General features: G+C 38.0%; 1 protein-coding gene across 1 annotated transcript in view; it reads right to left on the minus strand.

The window, feature by feature from the left end:
* Positions 1-232: 232 nt before the first annotated feature.
* Positions 233-20,376, minus strand: part of RXFP2 (relaxin family peptide receptor 2) — a gene marked incomplete at its 5' end in the record, with an annotated part of 28,978 nt that continues 8,834 nt past the window's right edge. The window contains 15 exons of the mRNA XM_083802759.1: positions 233-1,102; positions 2,309-2,527; positions 4,065-4,475; positions 6,041-6,270; positions 7,725-7,796; positions 10,917-10,988; positions 11,093-11,164; positions 12,464-12,535; positions 13,592-13,663; positions 14,325-14,396; positions 15,663-15,734; positions 16,101-16,172; positions 17,149-17,220; positions 18,719-18,790; positions 19,777-19,882. Of these exons, the coding sequence (XP_083658885.1) occupies positions 867-1,102; positions 2,309-2,527; positions 4,065-4,475; positions 6,041-6,270; positions 7,725-7,796; positions 10,917-10,988; positions 11,093-11,164; positions 12,464-12,535; positions 13,592-13,663; positions 14,325-14,396; positions 15,663-15,734; positions 16,101-16,172; positions 17,149-17,220; positions 18,719-18,790; positions 19,777-19,882 (1,922 nt within the window). The 3' untranslated portion in view covers positions 233-866. The remainder of the gene's footprint in view (positions 1,103-2,308; positions 2,528-4,064; positions 4,476-6,040; positions 6,271-7,724; positions 7,797-10,916; positions 10,989-11,092; positions 11,165-12,463; positions 12,536-13,591; positions 13,664-14,324; positions 14,397-15,662; positions 15,735-16,100; positions 16,173-17,148; positions 17,221-18,718; positions 18,791-19,776; positions 19,883-20,376) is intronic.

Below are 20,376 nucleotides of genomic sequence, written 5' to 3' on the forward strand. Positions count from 1 at the left end.
GCAATGAAGTCAAAATATAACTAAGGTGGTTATGAAAACATATCTAATAAAGGTGAATTGTTCTTCCTTACAAGTGCTTGAGTCAGCCCCTTAAATACTCCCGCAAACATGTGCTCACCCATGCTGCCAGGATGCCTATGCTTCATAAAAACTGATGCAATGAAAACTGAATTGACTGCTTTCAAGGATCATTCTGAGAGCTTCATTATTTAATTTTTATTTCAGTCTGGGCTCTGTTGCTTACACAGGAAGTTCACTCGACTTTTAGTACCTTAAAATATTATAATAACACTACTCAGGTCTTGCAGTTCTGAGTAGTGACTTTATGTGCACAAAGAAACATTCACCACTCTGCAGAGCACCAGTATTACTTAAATCTTACAAGATTAATATAGATTCACATGTTGCATAGAGTATTCTGGCATTTTCCCCCCACGAGCTTCCAACCTTGGGATAAATACTTCGCCGTGAGGATATATCCTGAAATTGCTAGTACAGTCCAAATGAGACAAATGTTCTAGAAAGGTCCTTGCCTTAAACTAATACATAATATGAAGACTGTATCTAACAAGTACAGATGCACTGACCCGCTGGGGAAGAGGGATGAATAGTAGCAAAGTATTGCCACCTTTAGCCCCAGTCCAGTCTGTCTGTGTTTCAAACTGTATACAAATATCGCATGATAAATACAACAGTTGTGTTTTTATTTTCTAGGAAGATGAATACAGAGATGGTAATGGCCAAAAAGACTCTTCATATGAATCTCAAGGAGATTAGCACAGTTGTAAGGCAGTTAGGTCCTCTTTCCATTATGTTGATGACAAACCACCACTTGTAAATTGGTGAAAATCAGCACTGTTCAGGAATTATTTTTGTAAAAGTCCAAGCTTAAATGAAGAGCTATGGGCGAGGGAATCATCTGTCCATGTTACTGAAGTGGCCAAGGCTTTTTCATTGCTTCTGAAAATTGCCCTCCTTCGATGACTGCCCAGTGACTCCTTTAGCTTCTCCTTAAAGAAACTAGTTGTGAGAGTATAGAGAATGGGGTTCAGGGCACTGTTTATTGGCAGAACAAATATCACTATCCAGGAAGTGACAGTGTCTAGGAAAAAATATGAGACGCTTAGTATGCTCTTTTGTAAGAACACTAAAGAAGTAAGCATGTCTTTATGTCCTTTTTACTTTGTCTTTCTTTTTTAACTTTATGTCACCTTATGTCATTTTTGCAGAATTCTACCATACTACAGTTTTTTAACAAGAAAGGGGTTTGAATTCAACGTTGCTCATTGTGTTTTTCATTGAGCTCACCATGGATTTCAATGAGATGGAGGAAAAAAAGAACTTTTTGACAGAGAGTGTCTTTCTTTCTATCTACCTGAATTTAATAAAAGCGCTAAATATGAACTGAAGCCCATCTCTCTTTAGGACAGTATTTAATATAGATCCAAATCCTCTTCAGTAAAACATAGTATAAAATCAACCTCAGTAATACCTAGTGTTTACATTGCAGTTTTCATCAGTAGGACTCAAAATGCCTTACGAAAGCCACCATCATTCTTATTTTGCAAAAGAGAGACTGGAATACAGAGGGGTGAAGTTACTCACTCAGAAGGCCATGAACTTTACCATCCTGAATCCCACTCTAGCCGTAGTTGTATGTCTGCTGCACACCCTCATGGTGGCCATGTTTTATCTTTAACTACCCACGTATAATCACTTTTTTTCTGGTTATGCAAATAGAATTTAGTGCCACCAATGAGGCTGAAAAGGTTTTATGATAAAACCATTGTCAATTTACTACATTTCTTTAATGCCTTTCATCTAGTGATGATTTTTTACCCAATTTTCTACAAACATGAGGCATCAATTTTGTAGAATTATAATGGGAAAGCAGGATGCCTTCATTACAGTGTTATCTGTTAGCAGCTGCCAGGCTAGCAAGACTGCATATAACCAGTGCGGTGGTAGAGAGCTACGAAAGCGTGCATCTCTTTACCCTCTCAGGGGCAGATAGGGGATAGCGTAGTCAGTGATGGACTTACGGACTTACTCATACATATCACTGTGGGATTTTGCAGCTGTAGAAGAAAACTTCTTTGCTGGGTAACCTATTCTTGTTCTCACATACATACATGCATTTAAGATTATATGTATTTACTTTAAAGTTCAATTTCTGAACCCAGAAGAAGTCAAACATTTTGGGCAATACTTCCTCTTCACCCATGGTTTGCTAGAATTCATCTGGCAGAATTGGTTTGCTTTAAACTGAATCTTTACCAAGATAAATCTCACTCTTATACAGCATTACCTAGAATTTCCACCTGGAATAAGGAGAGGATTTTAATGACAAAGACAGGAATCCAGCAGATGGCATCAGTGAATACAATAAAAAAAAATCGATTGGCAATGGCGACATCTCTGTGAATGTGACTCGTCATCTCTGATGTCTGAAGGGCAGTTTTTTTAATGGAATAAAACATGCTGACGTAGGAAAATACTATGATGATGAAGGCGAGCAGGTTCACACCTGTGGGGAAACAAGATTCGAATCAAATGGCATTGAAATGATAACAATAGTTCCTCCCTCCCCTTTCTCCCACCACTCCTGTTTGATTTTCCTCTATTACTTAGTTAAAATTTTTATGTTAGGAGCGGCTCCTCAATATTGCCAAGTGTCACACAGCCCGCTCACATACCACGTGTTCCCATCTGTTACACAGTGAGATGTGAACAAGTTGTAAGAAGTTACTATAGAAACACAGTTAATGCACACGATGGGGGGGCTCATGATTCCACAGAGATCTGATCTCCCGACTAGAAATGCTGCGATAAATCTGCAACAGAAAGCGCCTCCAGGTCTCTAGCATGGTGATGAAAGAACGACATATTCTCCAGCAAAGTGACAAACCACTCTAAAGTGTATGTTCATTTCAGACAGGCTTCCTCAGTTCTGTATAAATATCCATCGCAAATTCCTGATGGAAGAACACGTGCAGAGCAAGCTGTGCAACTTGGATTTTAATCACACGCTGCTGTGCTGCAGAGCAAGACTTAAAAATTCATCAGATGGCAACTCTGCGTATTGGAGTACTCCAATAAAGAGCTGAAAGCCATCGAAGGAGCCATTTCTGTCAAGATCCCAGCATCTGAAACAGTCACTTGCTCAGAAATATGGATCAAAAAAAAAAGTCAAAGAATTGAAAAGCATAACATGATCGTTTTATTGATGGGAAATCATTACATGAATCTGATATGACATATGTATTGCCTTTTTTGCTTTCTACTCAATATAATTCTAAACAAACTACACTTTTCATCTTTCAGTATGTAGCTTTTCTGTCTTCTTGAGATCGAGAAATAAAAGGTAAATGTATGTGTATTGGCAAAACAACCCATACAGCTTTGCAAATGCAGGTCACGGAGGAGATCGTTTGGCAGCAGTTTGAATAATTTTCAGTCTTTGCTGTGAGCGAGTGCTCAAGCTGAGCATAACCAGTTCATACATATTTCAGACTGAAGTTTCTGTTTTTATTCTGTTCCTTTCCAGTTTGTTTTATATACATACATTTAATCATTATTCTTTGCCAGTATAACGCACATACAGCTACACTTTTAAAGTTTCATCCCATGTTATTTATATCATCACAGTTTCCTGTGATGCAGTGAAGACGATACTGAGCAGTAGTTGAAGGTTGCTGATGTTACAGATTTATGAAAATGAAAAGGTTTCAAACCATTGTGTTGTACACAAAATACAGTTAAGTAATTGCATGATCTCACTGTTATTACCCAAATTCGTATTTCCTTCTATGCCTTCTCCTCTTCTGTGTTACATTCACATGTGTTTTGTTAAGAATAGATGCTAAACTTTTCAGGTAACAGACCCTTTTAAGAGTGCAGCCAGCACATGAGGCTTTGGTCCTTGTGCGTGCCTTTAGAAACTGTTATAACATGAACATTAATAGTGTACTGAAAAGTGCATCTACCAGTGAGTACTCATTAGGTATTTTTTCTAGTAAAATCACATTAATCAGTAATTATAACATGTTAAAAATTAAACTTACCAAGAAAAATACTAAGGGAATATCTGTTGCCTCCAATTTCTTCCATTCGATCAGAAATCAGTGGGAAACAAACTCCATTTTTCCCATAATAATTTCCAAAGAAGTCCTCATCCCAAAATGGGATTATTGCTATGACAAATCCAGCAATCCATATGGATATAAGAATCACTACTGTCTTCTGCTTTCCGGGGCGGATATTACTGAAGGGAAAGACAATCACTAAATACTTTTCCAAGGTCAGATATGTCAACAATAGGACTGAGACCTCTGTAGATAGCATGGCGATGAACCCCATGATATGACATGGTAAACTTTCCATCCACAGCACAGCATATTTTTTATACTGTCCACGGTATTTAACATCAAAAACTCCAATGAAGAACAAATACACCCCCATTAGACAATCAGCACCTATTTAAGAAACAGATTTCACAGTTTACTGAAAACAGCAATGAAACACTTCATGTATATCATACTTCTGTGCTTAGCCAAACTCTAGCTGGCATACAAAAATAATTTAACCCTGTGAGAAGAATTCACTGTTGAGAATTTATGTGAAATGGGGCTATGAGCCCCCTGGTCACAAATGAGTGGACGCTGGTGTCAGGCTATGAGAGTGGAAGTGTTGCCCAATGGCGATCCCACGGGCACATATGCAAGGACCTTGGGTCAAACTCCCTGGCTGTAGCCAGCATGGTGGCTTTTGGGGACAATGCAATATTGAATCCCTGCAATGGATCTGTTTGGCATGGAGACATCCGGCCCTGGAGAGATGCCACAGCAATGTTTGGGCACTGATCAGGGTCCAGATAGAGGTGTGGCAGCGTTTCAGCCAGGAGCAAGCTACAAGTGTCCCAGGTAGAGTGTGGAAGACTTGGCAGGTTTACGGCACTACACAGTAGTGTAATGACACCATGTAATATGTGACAGTATATAAAAAATACACAGATGATTTCTGACATCTTGCCAGGGATTCACCTCTTCTAATTTTACACATCCACAATATGTACCTACCTACAGTATCCATCTACTTAGAATTAGGTAAATTGCACAATCCATTGACTATAACAAGATCTCAAAGTGACTAGTTCATAGGCATCTGCACTGTAACCATCTTAAGTCAGGCAAGATAAAATCTTTCTTGTGTGAAGGTAACATGCAGTCAGAAAGCAGAGTTTATAGGCTTGGCTAACTTGAACAAAGAGACGGCAAGTAATAATAGGTCCTGTATGATTTTAAAGGGTTAATCACCAGGAAATAGCATCACCCTATTGCACCATAAGTTTCAAGGAAGTAGACTTGGCCACAGAAAGTCTGAATTCAGTACCCCATTTCTATTGGCTCCAGGGTTCTTAATTTGGGAAGGACTGCTGGACAACATATGGTGCAATTGTTTGGATGTAATCACTTTTTCTGAATTGTGAAATACAGACTTCAAAAATAGTAGAAGCACTTATTAGCTCTGGTGCCAAAAAAAGACATATGATGATCACAGAATAATTCAGATAGGAAGCAGTCTAACACTAGCTAGCTTGTTCATAATCTTTAATGCAAAATGAAAAGTAGTAAATAATAAAGTAAAATGTTTAGGTTTCATAGGTTCTTTGTACACATCTTGAATATCTAAAATCAAGGAACTGAAAGACCTTAGTTATTTCCTGGCATTCACTTTCATTTAGAATATCGGAAAATAGTGCAAAAATAGATAATGCATAATTTTCAAAAATGCTTTGAAACTAGTATATTCACTTATATTTGTGCCCAGAACGCAAACTGAAATTACTGGGACATACCTAATGTTATATATAATGTATAGTTTATAATGTAGTATATACAATGCTGTATTGACTATACAGTAGTGTATTACTTTTAATATATTATATACATTATATATATACAGTATATTACTTTATATATAGAGAGAGTGGTCTAATATACTAATCTATTTATTATGAATATCTTTAATACATACTTACAACACAAAATTTTGATGGACATGGCATGTGTCTCATTTTCTGCTTTGATAAATGATCTCATTCCAATAACAAGAAGATTTCCAAAGCATGTAACACAAGCTATGACCCACACAAATACTCGCAGAACATTGTTAGCTAAGAGATCTTCAAAGGATGAAATCCCATCTGTTAGCGGCGTGCATATTCGCACATGGAGTGCATAGGAGCAGTAGTGAAACTTTTTAAAGTAGCTGAAAGGAAAGAAATTACCGGGTAATAATGCAGGTTAAACACAAGTCACAGCTCCATACCAGTTATGCAGTTATGTGCCCTTTGTTCATATGTACATGACTTGAGAGGAATGGGCAGAGCTGATACATTTGTTGTTTTCACAAACCTTTGAAGGACTTTGCTAATCTCATTTTTTTTTTGTCAGTGTGCAGGTGGTTGCTCTCCATGCAAAGGTGCTTGAGAAGCAGATCTTTTATTGTTCCTTGGCAGAAGGATTTTGCCTGCATTAACAGATCGTGAAATGTCTGTGGAATGACTTAAATTTGGTAATGAACATTTAAGGATCTCAGCATATCAGATCATAAACATACCAGTTCCTTGACCATTCATTATTCATATAAATATTTCTCTATTTCAGTGCCAGTGCTTTCATAAAGAAGGCCTGTAGAACAGGACATAAAGGCTCTAACAGAGTAAAGACTGCAAGGACACGGTTGTTTTGAATTGCATCCTTACATCCTTCTGACTTCTGGAAGATTTAAAAATATGTTCTAGTGTTTTCCGAATACTGGATATAAGAATGTTTAAAGTTAAGCCTGTCCATAAATGCTGCTTCTTTTTATATTGCAGAAAAACTGCATAGTGACTCAGTATTAAAGAAACAAAAATATGAAAAATCAAATCCAGTTCTTGTATTTATCAGTAATTCAAAAACTTCCTATTTTATTTGTGAAATGATACTGATGAATAATGAACAAGAATATCAAATATAAAAATGAGAAGGATAGATTTGCAAATAAAGTTCTAATATGATAGAATTGTGACCTGTATGGGCAACGATATATGAAAATTTCTCATAAAGAAGGACATTTTAAATATTTAAAGAGGCAGAGGCATTTCAGAATACATATGAAAGTGTGATGTTCCTAAAGCTGTTTGCCTCAAATCAGGAATAGTAGTTTAAATGCACCTGGTGTTTCTGGCATCTAGCTGTGACATATTGTGAATAGAAAAGGCATGTTTTATGATAGCAAGATAAAATGGCTGTATAGCACACATTCTATCTTCTCTATCAACATATATGGCTTTTACTCATGTTCTAAATATAATTATTTTTGTTTCCTGACTCAGTTCCCAATTTTGATGCTCTTGAATGACATATTCTACTTCTGCCTCCTAAGCTTAAGGCTACAGGGACTCCCAGGTAAGCAACTAGTTTCATTTATTCCATTTCAGCCAGAAAAAGAAGTGTTAGGGGCAGAAAAAGAACTGGTGTGACACAATTTAGAAATGAGATAACTAAATGAGAAACCTGTTTCGTTTCTCTGTTTAAAATACTACAACACGTAATCTATTTTTCCAGAAATTGGGCTCCCTGTTGAAGTAACTTGAAAAAGCAACTTGGGATGGTTTTGGACATTTTTGCATGAAAAAAACCCACATCATTACTCTTTCTTTTATTTTGCATACATACATGTGGGAGAGGTTCTTCATATGCTGGAACATTCTTGCATTTATATTTGGAATCTCAATCATTTCCAGGTCTCTGTAAAATATGTAAATGTTATGATCTGTAAATTAATTACATGCAATAGGGCTTTCTGTAGTTATCAAATTTTGAATTACACAAATGAACGTTTTCTTAAACCAAAGGTCTTAAAGAAACAATTTTATGGCAAAATCCTGACTGTATTCAGTAAGAATGATCCTACTATTGTTCATCACAGAGCTTTTCACTGGAAGATTGTGTTTTAGGGATATACATTTAACCTGAGCTTTCTTTGTAGTTAGGCCATTTGACAACCGATGTACAAGAAATGACTTGCAGATACAGTTTTTTGTTCCTTTCCTTGGGTGCTAAGCTCAGCTGCTCACAGCAGTGCAATTTAAAGCTTTATTATTACAAACCTTGGCCAAAGGGCCTTCCAATCAACAAAGGAGTCAGAGACCTGGAAACATTTAGAAGAGGCAGAAATAGAAGACAGCTTCTCCTATAAGAATCAGAAGAAGAAAGGAAGAAATAATACAGGAAGGCAAAATGTATAATTTTCTCAGCTTTTCCTTGGGGAAGGGGGAATTCCTCTCCGTTATTCAGGATAACATTGCACTGCAAGTTTTTGATAAGAAATACAAGGTAGTAGGAGGTAGCTGTGGGCCAGCTGAGGAACAACAATGGCACTGAAGATCTTTTGCATCTGGACTACTAGAAGCATCAGCTGTGGACGGTACAGACAGGCATCCCCTCGGAAGGACGGGTGATTGGAGGGACAGGCTAGTAGTTCACAGAAGCTGGATATTTTGGCACATTTCTGGAGTGCTGTCAGACATGGTTTGCACAAACCACAGCTACTACATGCTGCAGCATCCCAATAGACTTTCAGTCTACAGATGCAGTATCAGGAGGGCCCATGCAGGAGAGTTAGCAAGCCAGGCAAGGCCAGAAACAGTGACAGAAGTTCATTACTTCGCACTTTTGGCTATAATGGAAAAACAAAAGAAGCCATTGGAATGGGTTGTTGATTAGCTGTGATTCGAACATCAAGACAGTCTCCCGACATCGGCAAAGCAAACTCACTGTATGCACCTGACAGAGAGGGAAATGCTGATGGAAACCTGCCATACTGCACAAGTCCATTGCACGATGCACACGCTGCAAGTACTGGTGTACTTGGACTGTAACTTACTTCCACCAGAGGATTAGGCTGAGATTTTATTTGGTTCTTATTCAAGCCCGAGCTCAGTGGCATTATTTTTTTTTCACAAGATTTTAAACTTTAAAAACTCTTTTTTTTTTTTTTTTTTTTGGATTATATATCTGTCTATCCCATGAAGTAAAATGCCTGTCATCCTGTCAGCAAGTCTTGTGGAAAAATGAATGCGTAGCGAGAGCACTTTGTTCTGGTTAATTCTAACCCAGTCAGATTTTTGGGAGACTGACATTATGTCTGTCTTACATTCTTTGTTCCCGTACTGCATGTTCTGAGTTGAAAACGCAGATCAGACAATCATTCTGACAGGCAGGCAGGTGGTACTATTACAGTGGCAGTAACATATCTATCACGGTTAATGTGCTCTCAGATTGAAATAACTACACTTTTCCCAGCTGGTCAAGGTTTATATAGCAGCAGAGCATGTCTCTGTCCATATTTCAAAACAATGTCCTGTCTTAAGATTACTTTCTCGTCCCTGTGGTGGCTTATGGACTGGAATATTGATAGTAAGTTATACTTGCTGCATTTAGTTCTGTGAATAATAGTGGTGCCAAGGGCTGTATTGCACTTCACAAAGAACCTCAGAGGAAGTTACTGTGGCACAGCTGCCACGTGATAGACTCAGTTATCCACGAAAAAGCACTTCACGTGCCCCGGAGACACCTGTTTGAGATGCCCATGAAGAAATGGCTAATATGGCACAAGGCCTACAAGAGTCCTGTGGCCTTCTGGAGTAGCAGGTGACAACCAGGAGGGGTGGATAGATATCCAAGGGCATCTCCAATGACACCAGAGCCCTACATGTTGTCAGCTGAATGAGCCAGTGGTGAACACAGACAGTGGGATCTGGAAAATGGTTTGTCTCAGCCTAGACCAGATTTTGGTTTGAATTGCTCTTCAGACTAATACTCCATCTAGCACTACTTGGCATGTCCTGTGGTTTCTGAGACATCCACGTGGGCAGGCAGATAGGACACAGGGCCTGCGAGAGACCAAAGACTTCCGGGAGTGGCAGCCAGGAAAAATACAGCAGGGATCTCAAACAGCAAAGCTTTCCTGAACTCTCTCTTAAATTTTACTCTTACCATAATGATGTTAGACACATTACTCACCTGTTACCCTTGGACACTTAACATATAGGGTCTACAAAGTGGAACTGAATATTATCCTGTACATTGCCTTCAACACAGTTTCTGACCGTGTGGCACAGGAGAAAATTCCCAAACAATGAGTTGCAGGAAAGCTGTCCAGATTCATAATTAGGATTAATTCAGGATGTTTTCCTTCTGCTTAACAAAAAATAGTGTGAACTGAAGCTCAGCTATTTAAAAATAACACCTCGTTCTTCTTCTGGACAGCTTTTTAAGGAAAAAAAAGCCATATAGCACAGAATGACAATTTAAAAAAGATGTTACACTCGTGCTTTACAACCCGGAATCCAATAAAATTAGAAGATGTTCTTTCAGATGAATGAATCTTTGTGAATTAAGGAAGAAATAACAACAATTCTGACTTCAAGCTTTGTGTAAAATACTTAATTTAAAAAAAAAAATGTGGTTGAATCATCAACACAGTGAAGTGAGTATTTTATGAACCACCACAAATTAGATTTTATAGAGGTTCTAAAATGCTTCTTACAATTTATTTATGTCCTGACCTGCCCAGGTAGCCTAGCTGTACTTGTTGTGTAATTCGTTCTTTATTTATGTGTTTTGTTTGCTCCTAGCCTCATCATTTGTGAATAGCAGTAAAACTGAGCAAACTGTATGGCTGTAAATCATGCATTTTGGCCTGCTACCTTAGGGTGTTGAGGACTCCTGTAGAAATAGAAAATTAAAGTACATTCAGCATCTTACAGTGACAATCAGTATTCTGCAATTGATGAATATTTCTCCTGGAAAGAAAGGATATTATTTAGCGTACTATGCTAGTAAAATATTTCCGGTTTTACTTACAATGACTGAAGCTGCTGAAGACTTTCAAAGTGATCCTCTGAGAGGTGAGAAAGTGGATTGAAAGACAGATTCCTAAAAGAAACAGAAACTGTTTCTAACTTCATTAAAAAAAAAAAAAAAAGACAAAATAAACTATTACATTTAAATTCAGTTGGGAATTCTCATTTATAACTTACAGCTTTTGTAAATATTTCAGGTCTTTGAAAATATGATGTGGCAATTCTGTAATCCTGTTGCTGGACAGATCCCTTCAAGAAACACAGAGAAAAAGAGAAATCAGATTCATCCCCAATATTCCACCATCCATTTCAATGTACAAACATTAAAAACTCAAAGACACAGATTTCCTTCTTTTCATAGGTGAGGAGGCATACTACCTTACTTAAAAGTCTAATAGCAGCAAAATTATCTTTTATCATTTCTTTGTTCATCCAATATTTCCTTGCTCTAATTTTATCCATAAGTCACTTTGAAGCCAGTCGGTACAGGCACTGATGTTTGGCAATTGCTAAACATGGATCATTTTAGCTCTGATTCATCATACCTCATTCAGCTGAGGTATCTAATTTGGGAACCTGGTTGCCTGAGGGTATCTGTATAATTTATGAACTTAATAATTGCTGAGAGGTGAGATGAATCAAGGCCTAATTACATAGATGTGAAGCTTTCACATTTAATGTAGGTAGAGCATGGAAAAAACAAAGCAAAATAAATACAAATCCCATGGTAAAGACTGGTTTTGGTTAACAAGCTGTTTGTTTCATGGAGTTTCCACCATGCCAGAAGATCAGTGTCTTTAACAAATGATGCTAGTTGCTGTTCTCCTCCAACAGCCTGCAGCAGCCCGTTTCAGTCATTCACATCCTTCCAGCCACTGATGGCTCCCCTTCCAGCTTTCCCTTCTCTTTTTGGCTTCTGCTCCTTCTGCAGCCATTCTCTGTCCCTGCCTAAACACACCATGCCAGATAACGAGATAACCAAGCCCTAGATGCAGCGTGATGCTGCTGCATGCAGGTGAGCCTGACTCATCCATGCTCATCCTTGGGGGAAGTGGCAGACTAGCATCTAAGAGTAGCTTAAAATCTTAAAGCTAATGGGAGGAGGCTGGTCCACCTCCATAAAGCAGCCGTTGTGTCCCATTTATTTTCTTATAGAGTATACAGGGAATAGAGAGACCCTCAGTGATCCAATGAGACTCAGAAACACTGTTGGCTCCAGAAGACCCAGGTGGAGCTGCCAGGAGGGGAAGGAGCCTGATGGTCACTTGGATACAGGGGGATCTTGTTTTCTAGGCCACACATTACAAACTGTGTCTGCAGCAAATCCCAGAAAGCCTCAGAATCAGAGGTATCAGGTTCCCCTTCCCCATGGTGCTGCCCAAGGCGCTACACACAGCTCCCTCTTGCCGGCCTCTTCCTGGCCTCCAGCCTTTGCTTCTGCATGGCCTCCTGGCCCACCGTTAGCAGGAAAGGGAGAAATCACTCACAAATGACAGGCATGCAACAGCTCACACTCTATCATTTAAAAGTAGACTTTAGAAAGCTCACAATTCCCCCAAATCTTTCAATGAGGAAAAGGTGTTTGCCGGCACAAAGCGGAGTTGATTTCCATGAAGAACCCTGTAAAGGAAAATATGTATTAGCCTAAGTACTTAGTGATTCAATTTAATACACAGTGCTAATTTTGTGTTTCTGTCTCACTACCTTGCTTTACATTTCTCTAGTTGTATTAGACCTTCCGTAGGACCCTGGCTAATTTTTATGGGCAGTAAAAGTTACAAGGTGTGTTGCAGTCACTGCGAAAGAAACCTACATGAGGCTAAGCAGTTAGTTAAGTAAAACTGTCCTTAACATTAATTAAGAGCAAGCAATTAACTAAGTAAGAAAACAACATGAAATTTTATTTGATTGAAAGCTCTGGGATTTGCTGTCCAGACAGAAAAGTTACATATTCAAATTTAGGTGTGTTGTTTTTGCTTTTTGCTTTTCTCTCACTGAGTTTCATACCATCCCACTGCAGGGAATTCTCTTTCCTCACTGGTAAGACACCACACCAAGTAGAACAACAAGGAACACTTCATATTTCTGAGCATGTAAATTTTTTTCTTCATGATCCTCCTTCAGATCCCCCTTCAGATTCTGTTTTTCCTTTCCTCTGTATTACATGAACTATAGCTGAATATAAAAAAGATAGGATGTGCATTATTGTTGTATACAAAAATATTTAATTTTATCAGCAATGATATATTTTTTTTTCTTATTCCCTTCTTGGGAATATGCCAGTCTGAAGGAGGAATGAATTCAGCAAGAAAAAACATCTGCAGGTTGAGATTCGGGCATACTGTATGTATTATGTCTGCTTTGTGGTCAGACTGCAAGTCCCAGGACTTTGTGGAGTTTGAAAAGCCCGGTACTCATGAACTGGTCACAAGGCAGAAATCATATAGTATGCTTATTTCTTATTCTTTTTGTTGAAACAAGTGATATCATGACAATTGCCAAAATGCTCCATGTGACTATGCTTACAGTAATTCATTCAGTTGTAAAGAATACCTCCCTGACAAAAGCACAACTGTCCTGATTAGGCTTTATATATTGAGACAAAAACTGTGTTGAGAACTGAGTCACACATATTCAAAAGGTTTTTATTGCTTTGTTTTTATGTCTTTTACTTACAATACCGTGAGCGCATCACATTCTAGGAAGGTGGTATTAGTTAAGGTCTTGATACGATTGCCTTCGAAATCCCTAAATAACAATAAGGAAACTGTTATTCATGAGTCGTAGAATGATTTTGCAGGAGGGAGTACAAGCTCTGGTATAATCTCCTTTTTATGTCCGTCCTTTATTTATTTCTTCCAAAATTATCCCCAATTTATTACCTAGTTCTGAATATGAATGTAAATGTCAAAAAAAGCAAAGTATAGCCCTTTCTTTGTTGTGATTTCATCTCTATTTATGGCCCAGCTCACCAACCCTTTCAGCAATAGTAAAGTAATACATTTTCATTTCTCATATGTAGTCTGTGTACTAGAATAAATAGAGGCCGCTAGGCGGAGATTTTACATTTAATTGCAACGTCTGTATACTGAGTTATACTTAGGGTAAACATATTCACAATAACTTATTTCATTTTCTTTGGTAAATTGAAGTGAAAGACAGAATTTTGCTAAGCTCATGAGAGTCATGAGAACAAGAAGCAGCTCTAAAAGTTTATGTTGGCAGAGGACTATGGTATCTTTCAGATAGGCATTTGAGACAACGTGAGGTTCAACACTGGCAAAGGCTCTACTATTTTTAGAATGTCACACCTGGCTTGGGCTAACAGAATAAAAAAATGATGAATTTTTGTCTTCACAGAAAATGATATAATAATTTATCAAAGGAAACTTTCACATGATTTACTTACATCCAGTTAATAAGAGGCATTTGACTACAGATCTTCTTAGGAAGAGTCTCAAGTGAATTGTTTATCATTGATCTTCATAAATTAAAATATGGTTAGAAAACAAGATGTTTTATCATACTTCACAGCAAAATATGTAAGTGTAAGAAAGATATGCAAATGTTAACTTTTGAGAAAAATCCAAGATTAGGTTAGTTACATTGCTTTAAAACTTAAGGCAAATTTAGATTTTACAGAACTACAGAAAAAATAGAAAAAGAAAAAAAAAAAGATTAAGTTGTCAGTAACAAAACACGTTTAGTACCAGAAAAATAATTGCTAGTTCTTATTTTTTTTTCTTTAATAAGCAATGGATACATTGAATGACTGAGAAATATGCTGAATTATATTGATTTGATCAACCCCCCCCCCCCCCCCCCCCCAAAATATTAACCAAGAACAAACCAAAAAAACAAACAAAACCATGTGTCCATTAAAAAAGTTAAATCCTCAGTACTGGTACTGTAGGTTTTCCACACGTGCTCTGACCTTTCTCAAACTCTTTCCCATGGGAGCTGGTAAGGGTAGGGAGGTGTTTCAGTTCTCCAAGCTGCTATTGCCAGCTGTGGTGGCCGCAGCTGCCTACCAGGAGCTTAGCTGAGACACTTGAGTCATTGGCTAATTAAAGACACAAAGTTTTTCATCTTCTCTGCCCTGAGCCAAGGGACTAGTAGCTAAAAACTGCATTTTCCACTAGCAAAACCAAATGATTTATTTCCCTGGATACTAATAAAAACAGCTGCTATGTTTTATGAGGAACTGAGATTGTACTTCTCAGGTGCTGATTTACTTATTGAGGGTGGTGGAAGGAGCTTATAGGATATCATTTCTCCTTCCTGCGCACTGTAATCTCTGTCTGAAATGTATTTTTCTGTTATAGTCATAACAGTGGGATCTGCATGGTGAATTATCTCAATACCTAGATACTCTTCATTTTCTAAAGGGAGAGGCTAGGTTTCTCCAGGTTGTACTCAATAATTTTCAGTTTAGATTATGAGTTTCTTATAGGTGTTCAGGGAAAAGAGATATGGTCCTAAACAGTTTTACAACTTCAAGAATGTGCTTTAGTTTTAACTGAAACATAATTAGGATGGTCCTAGCATGAAAAATGCTTGTGAGAAATCCACATTTGAATCCAGAATAGGTAGGTATGGGGAGTTTGCAAGCATGACTCCTTCATGAAGGATATGCTTGAAATCTTGGGAAAAGGAAGGAATTTGGAGGAAAAACAAAAAGATAGAAGGGAAAGCTACTTGGGTATTTAACAATATCAATATGAAAATGTGCAAGAGCAGTACTTACAGGAAAAACAAAGACTTCAGGCCAGTAAATAACTGCTGGGAAATTTTCGCTATTGGGTTATAATCCAGAATTCTGGAAAGAAAAAAATAGTTCTTTTTTTTTTTCTTTCTACATCAGTGGTCCTTGTAAGGAAACAGTGAAAAGAAGGATGAAATGAGCAAACCACAAGGAAGCTTCTTGTCTACAATTCCAGAATAACTAGGCATAGAAAATGGACCCAGAATAACTAGACCTCCAAAAATTGAAATGTAGTCTTTGTAACAGCAATGAGGAGTTGCAGGCTGTAGTCTTTCACAATATTTTTGTGCAGAATGCCATGTACAAACATAGATTTACTGCCTTGTGTTTTTTTTTTTTCCTTTTAGACCAAAGCCAGATTTACATACATTGCCAGAAATGAATAATACTTTTACAAACAAGGAGAAAATGGATACTCACAGCCATTTCAATTTGTGTAGATCTCTGAATACCCCAGGTTTCAAGCTGGTGATGCAGTTATGGCTGAGATACCTGTTGACAAAGAGTATAACACGGGAACTAAAATAATGCTATCTAAAACCTGGTAGACTAATTTTAAAGTGAGGAAGCCAAAAACATTCAGACATGATGAGAGCAACCAGAAAGATAAACAACTGTGACGGGCAACATTGGATTTTAAAATGCTGTATTTTAAGGTTGCTATCTCATAAAAGGCTGTCTGCTACTGCAAGGGCAATAGCATTTGACTTAATGCTTTTTAGTATTTTATATGTGGAATGATGCTGGGTAAAGCATTAAAAATGTGCTTTTATGAATAACTTTGTGCTGCACAGGGGTGGATATGTTTTGCTGTGATGCAATGGACAGCTTTTGCCTAGGTCTTATCCATACTGTATTTCAGATCAAGCCAGAAGTAGTAAAAAAACGCTTTGCATTAATACACATTATTATAATAATATATATATAATATATAAAATAAAATAATAATAATAAAAAAATCTGTCAAAATGTCAATAACTGTAGTTTTCTATTCCAAACTTGATAAGAAGCCTGCAAGATTAGCCTGATTTTCAAAGGCACAGAGATTTTATCAGCTGTTGGAAGTGGTGAGGTTCCTGGATTTTAAGAAATGCTGCCTAAAAATGCTGTAAATACCAACATCTGAATAATTTAGCCAATACGCTTTGTGAAAGTCAACTAATGAGGCACTGTCAGGTACACATACCAAATGAAGTTTATAATGGGTGGATGATGATACAGAAAGAAGTTCAGTGATTTGTCTTTGCCCCAGAGTTCAATTAGAGTCACAGTAGGAGTTAAAAGACAGGGACTGCTCACTTCTAGCATCTTTCTCAAGCTACTAAAATATGCTGAATTGTGTTTGAATGAGACCGAAGGGTGGAAGTTTAGATGCAGCTTCCCATAGTGTGGAAAGATGTTTACTCTGTGACATCCAAGAAGCAATGTGTGATATAAAAAGGCAAAACTAGGGCAATACTGTACTCACAATTTCTGAAGTTTGTATAGTCCAAAGAATGCTTTCCTCGATATTGTCTGGATGCAATTGTTTTGTAGAAATCTGGTACAGAAAAGGTAAGAAAACCAGGATAATCTTGTCTTATTCTTAGAATTGCATATGTTTCATAATCCCCTATTTATCCCCTTCTGCCATTTTAAGCACACTATTAAATTAATGCCTGACGTAACACCATTGAAGTCAGATTCAGTATTTTCCACCAGAGCAGAACTTTCTAATGACTTCTATGAAGCTATACAATACGTGTCTGTCTCCAGGCTGTGTCATTCTCATTTCTTGATTATGCTTTTGGAATAGAATATCATAAGCTATAAAAATGAAGGTATAAAATACAAAGCACTGGAGGCTGGAGAGAAAGGCCAATACTGTTCGAGGGTGCAGGCGTATTATTTTGAATTTTATGAAATGTGAAAAATAGTGAGGCCATCCTTGACACTTGTGTTAATGTACATTGAATCTGGTGATGCACCTCTGCTGAAAATTAGTGACATATATATTTTATTTATATAAAATTGGTTCTAGAACCCTGCCCACTCTTCAAATTATACAGTCCTTTCCCACGGAAAGGCAAACCTTGAAGGCTGCTAACCTCTTCTGGATGGATGGTGGTTTGAGCTGTCATTAGGAACTATCTAGCAAAAAGCATACACCATCCAATCCAAAACAAAAGGTAAGCTCAAATATTGTGTATTTATGATTTTTATGAGGATTTATCTTTGTCATATGAATTCTTACCCTTGGAGTTGTCCCTATTTTCTCATGTAGACCACATACTTGCTAGCTTTGTATGTAAAACTTAATCCTGTAAGAATTAATATCTGAGGGAGGTGCCAGTTACAGGGCTGACTGATTGATTTTTATTTGTAATTTTTTTATTTTTGTTATTAACAACAGACATATTAAAAAATGACACAAGTCATTCTACCTCATAATGGAATATATCCGAATGTCTCCCGTCTTCATAACTCAGTGGAAGGCAGACTGGTTCCTACAGGAACTTGGAGGAAGCTGTATTGGAAGCTCTCCAAGTCAAATTCCAATAAGAAGGCCACCTTACTATATAAAGAGCATGGAAGACACCATCCAGCTTGAAAAAACGTACCAGTGATCTATAAGAGGACTGACTACATAGTAGAACTTGCCATGTGTGCAGCTAATTACATAATTTGTGTTTGGTTTCCATGGTGTCGTGGCATCAAAAAAGAAAGAAAAGGGAAAAATTTTAAAGATGTGTTATTTAACCTTTTAAAACAGTAAGTTGCAGTTTCATCGCCGAATGGCAGTGGTGCTTATTAGACAGATTTATTTTCTGCTTACTTATTTTTCTGTGCCAGATCTCTGTGTATTGTATATGAAGCTGCCCTCATCTGTGCCTATCTGGCTAGACTGGCAGACCACCATGATCAAAACATCCATTTTGAAAGCAAGTTCTGTGCTATACTGTTAAAAAGTGATCACAGAGGTGACTGTGCATTGATTTTATGCATTTCATGTAGTTCTGGACTCATGTAATGCTTTAATAAACTGTCAAGATACTTACATTTTCTTCACCTCTGTGTACTTGCTGAAAACTTCATCTGGAAGAGAATGGATCTGGTTGTGTGCGAGTGACCTAGAAGTAATCAGTAACTGATGTTTAAACACAGGCTCAGAGTCTAAAATGGTCTTTGGGTGCATTGCATTGCATTTCCTTATACTGGGTGCATTACTTCGGGTGCATCACACTGCCTGGGAAGCCTGGTAGCCTCCTCAGCGTCTTTGTCATCCGTCCTTATTGTCTGAATCCCCAGGTGAAGCTTGAGTGCCCTCCCAGGATTAGCTGGGAGAGGACAGTTCTCACTTTGATCTCTTTGGAAAGCAAATGTTCTTGACCACTTGAACAAGCTAACTGAAAGCCATCCAACTTCTTTACTCAGTTTTAGGACTGGCCTCTTCTAAATATTTCCCTCTGCTGATCCAGGCAGATCTTTGGGAATTTCCCAGGCTACCAAGGATTCAGCCTTATACGTTTTCACAGCCCGTAAAACTGGAGCTGGCAAGCTGAAATAGGGAGCTCTGAGTCATCATTAAGAAGCAATAATCCTGAAATTCCTGCTGCGGTAACTTCAGCAATATTTGGTGGGTGCCCATTACCCGAGTGCTGGCTGCACAACCAGTGATCTTTAGTGAGCACCCTGGGGCCCATAGACTTGAAGACATAGGAATGACGAACCCAAGTGGCATTCAACTCGCCTAATTGTAACGTGGACAGTGCAAAATCCTCTTCTCAGCTAACACCCAAACCCTCTTTAGGGGAGACAAGTAAACACAGTCTGTGTGCAATTCATACGGCCTGTATTAGATGACTGGTTTACTCTGTTGACACATATATTTTGTCAAATGAATTCCACCCCGAAGTGGACCTTGTAGCCAAACACTCACAGCATTGACTACATACTAGTAAATCCCTAGTAAGTACCTATAGTGGGCTGATCTTTTCTGCAGTCTCTGAATGCAGAGGGCCCACACTTGGTAGTACAGCACTATGCAAAGTGTGTTTAGGCATATCTTTGTTTCTAATACAGCTTTATTTTGGAGAGTAAAAGGGACTCCACTTACAGGAGGGTTACATTACTTGAAACAAATGGGACAGATTTCAGATTAACTGCAGCACATTCCAGTTCTGTTTCCATGCAGCTGCAGCCTTCTGGGTATTGGTGGAGACCTAGGAAAAGGAATTCTTGAGGGAATGTCTTATATGTATATGTCTTATACCCACCAAGTACGTCTGATCAGATGGGGCGTCACTCTGAGACCCCTTTTTAGAAAGGAATTGGACATTATGCTGTCTAACATGCCCCCTTCCCCAAATTACCTTTGTAAGGTTCACCTATCAGGAAGGCTTTAAAAATGATGCTGTGCTTCCTGGGACTGCAGTACTTTACACATAATGAACTCAGACATAGGTAAAACAAAAATCAGGTTTAAAATTCTACTCCCCATAAATACAGTACCAGATACAATAAGGGTAACTGAAAGACAACATGTACTCTCTCTCTATATATATATACACACACACACATACACACAAATGAGAACATTTTAGAAACTGCTGATGCATCAGTTTCCACTGGAGAATGCAGATTAGTTAAAGTCACTACACCTCACTGAGAAGCTGGATGCTTTGATTTTAGTGCGGACAAGCGGGAACACAGCATC

The sequence above is a fragment of the Anser anser genome (assembly GCF_964211835.1).
Source record: "Anser anser genome assembly, chromosome: 1".
Lineage (NCBI taxonomy): Eukaryota > Metazoa > Chordata > Aves > Anseriformes > Anatidae > Anser > Anser anser.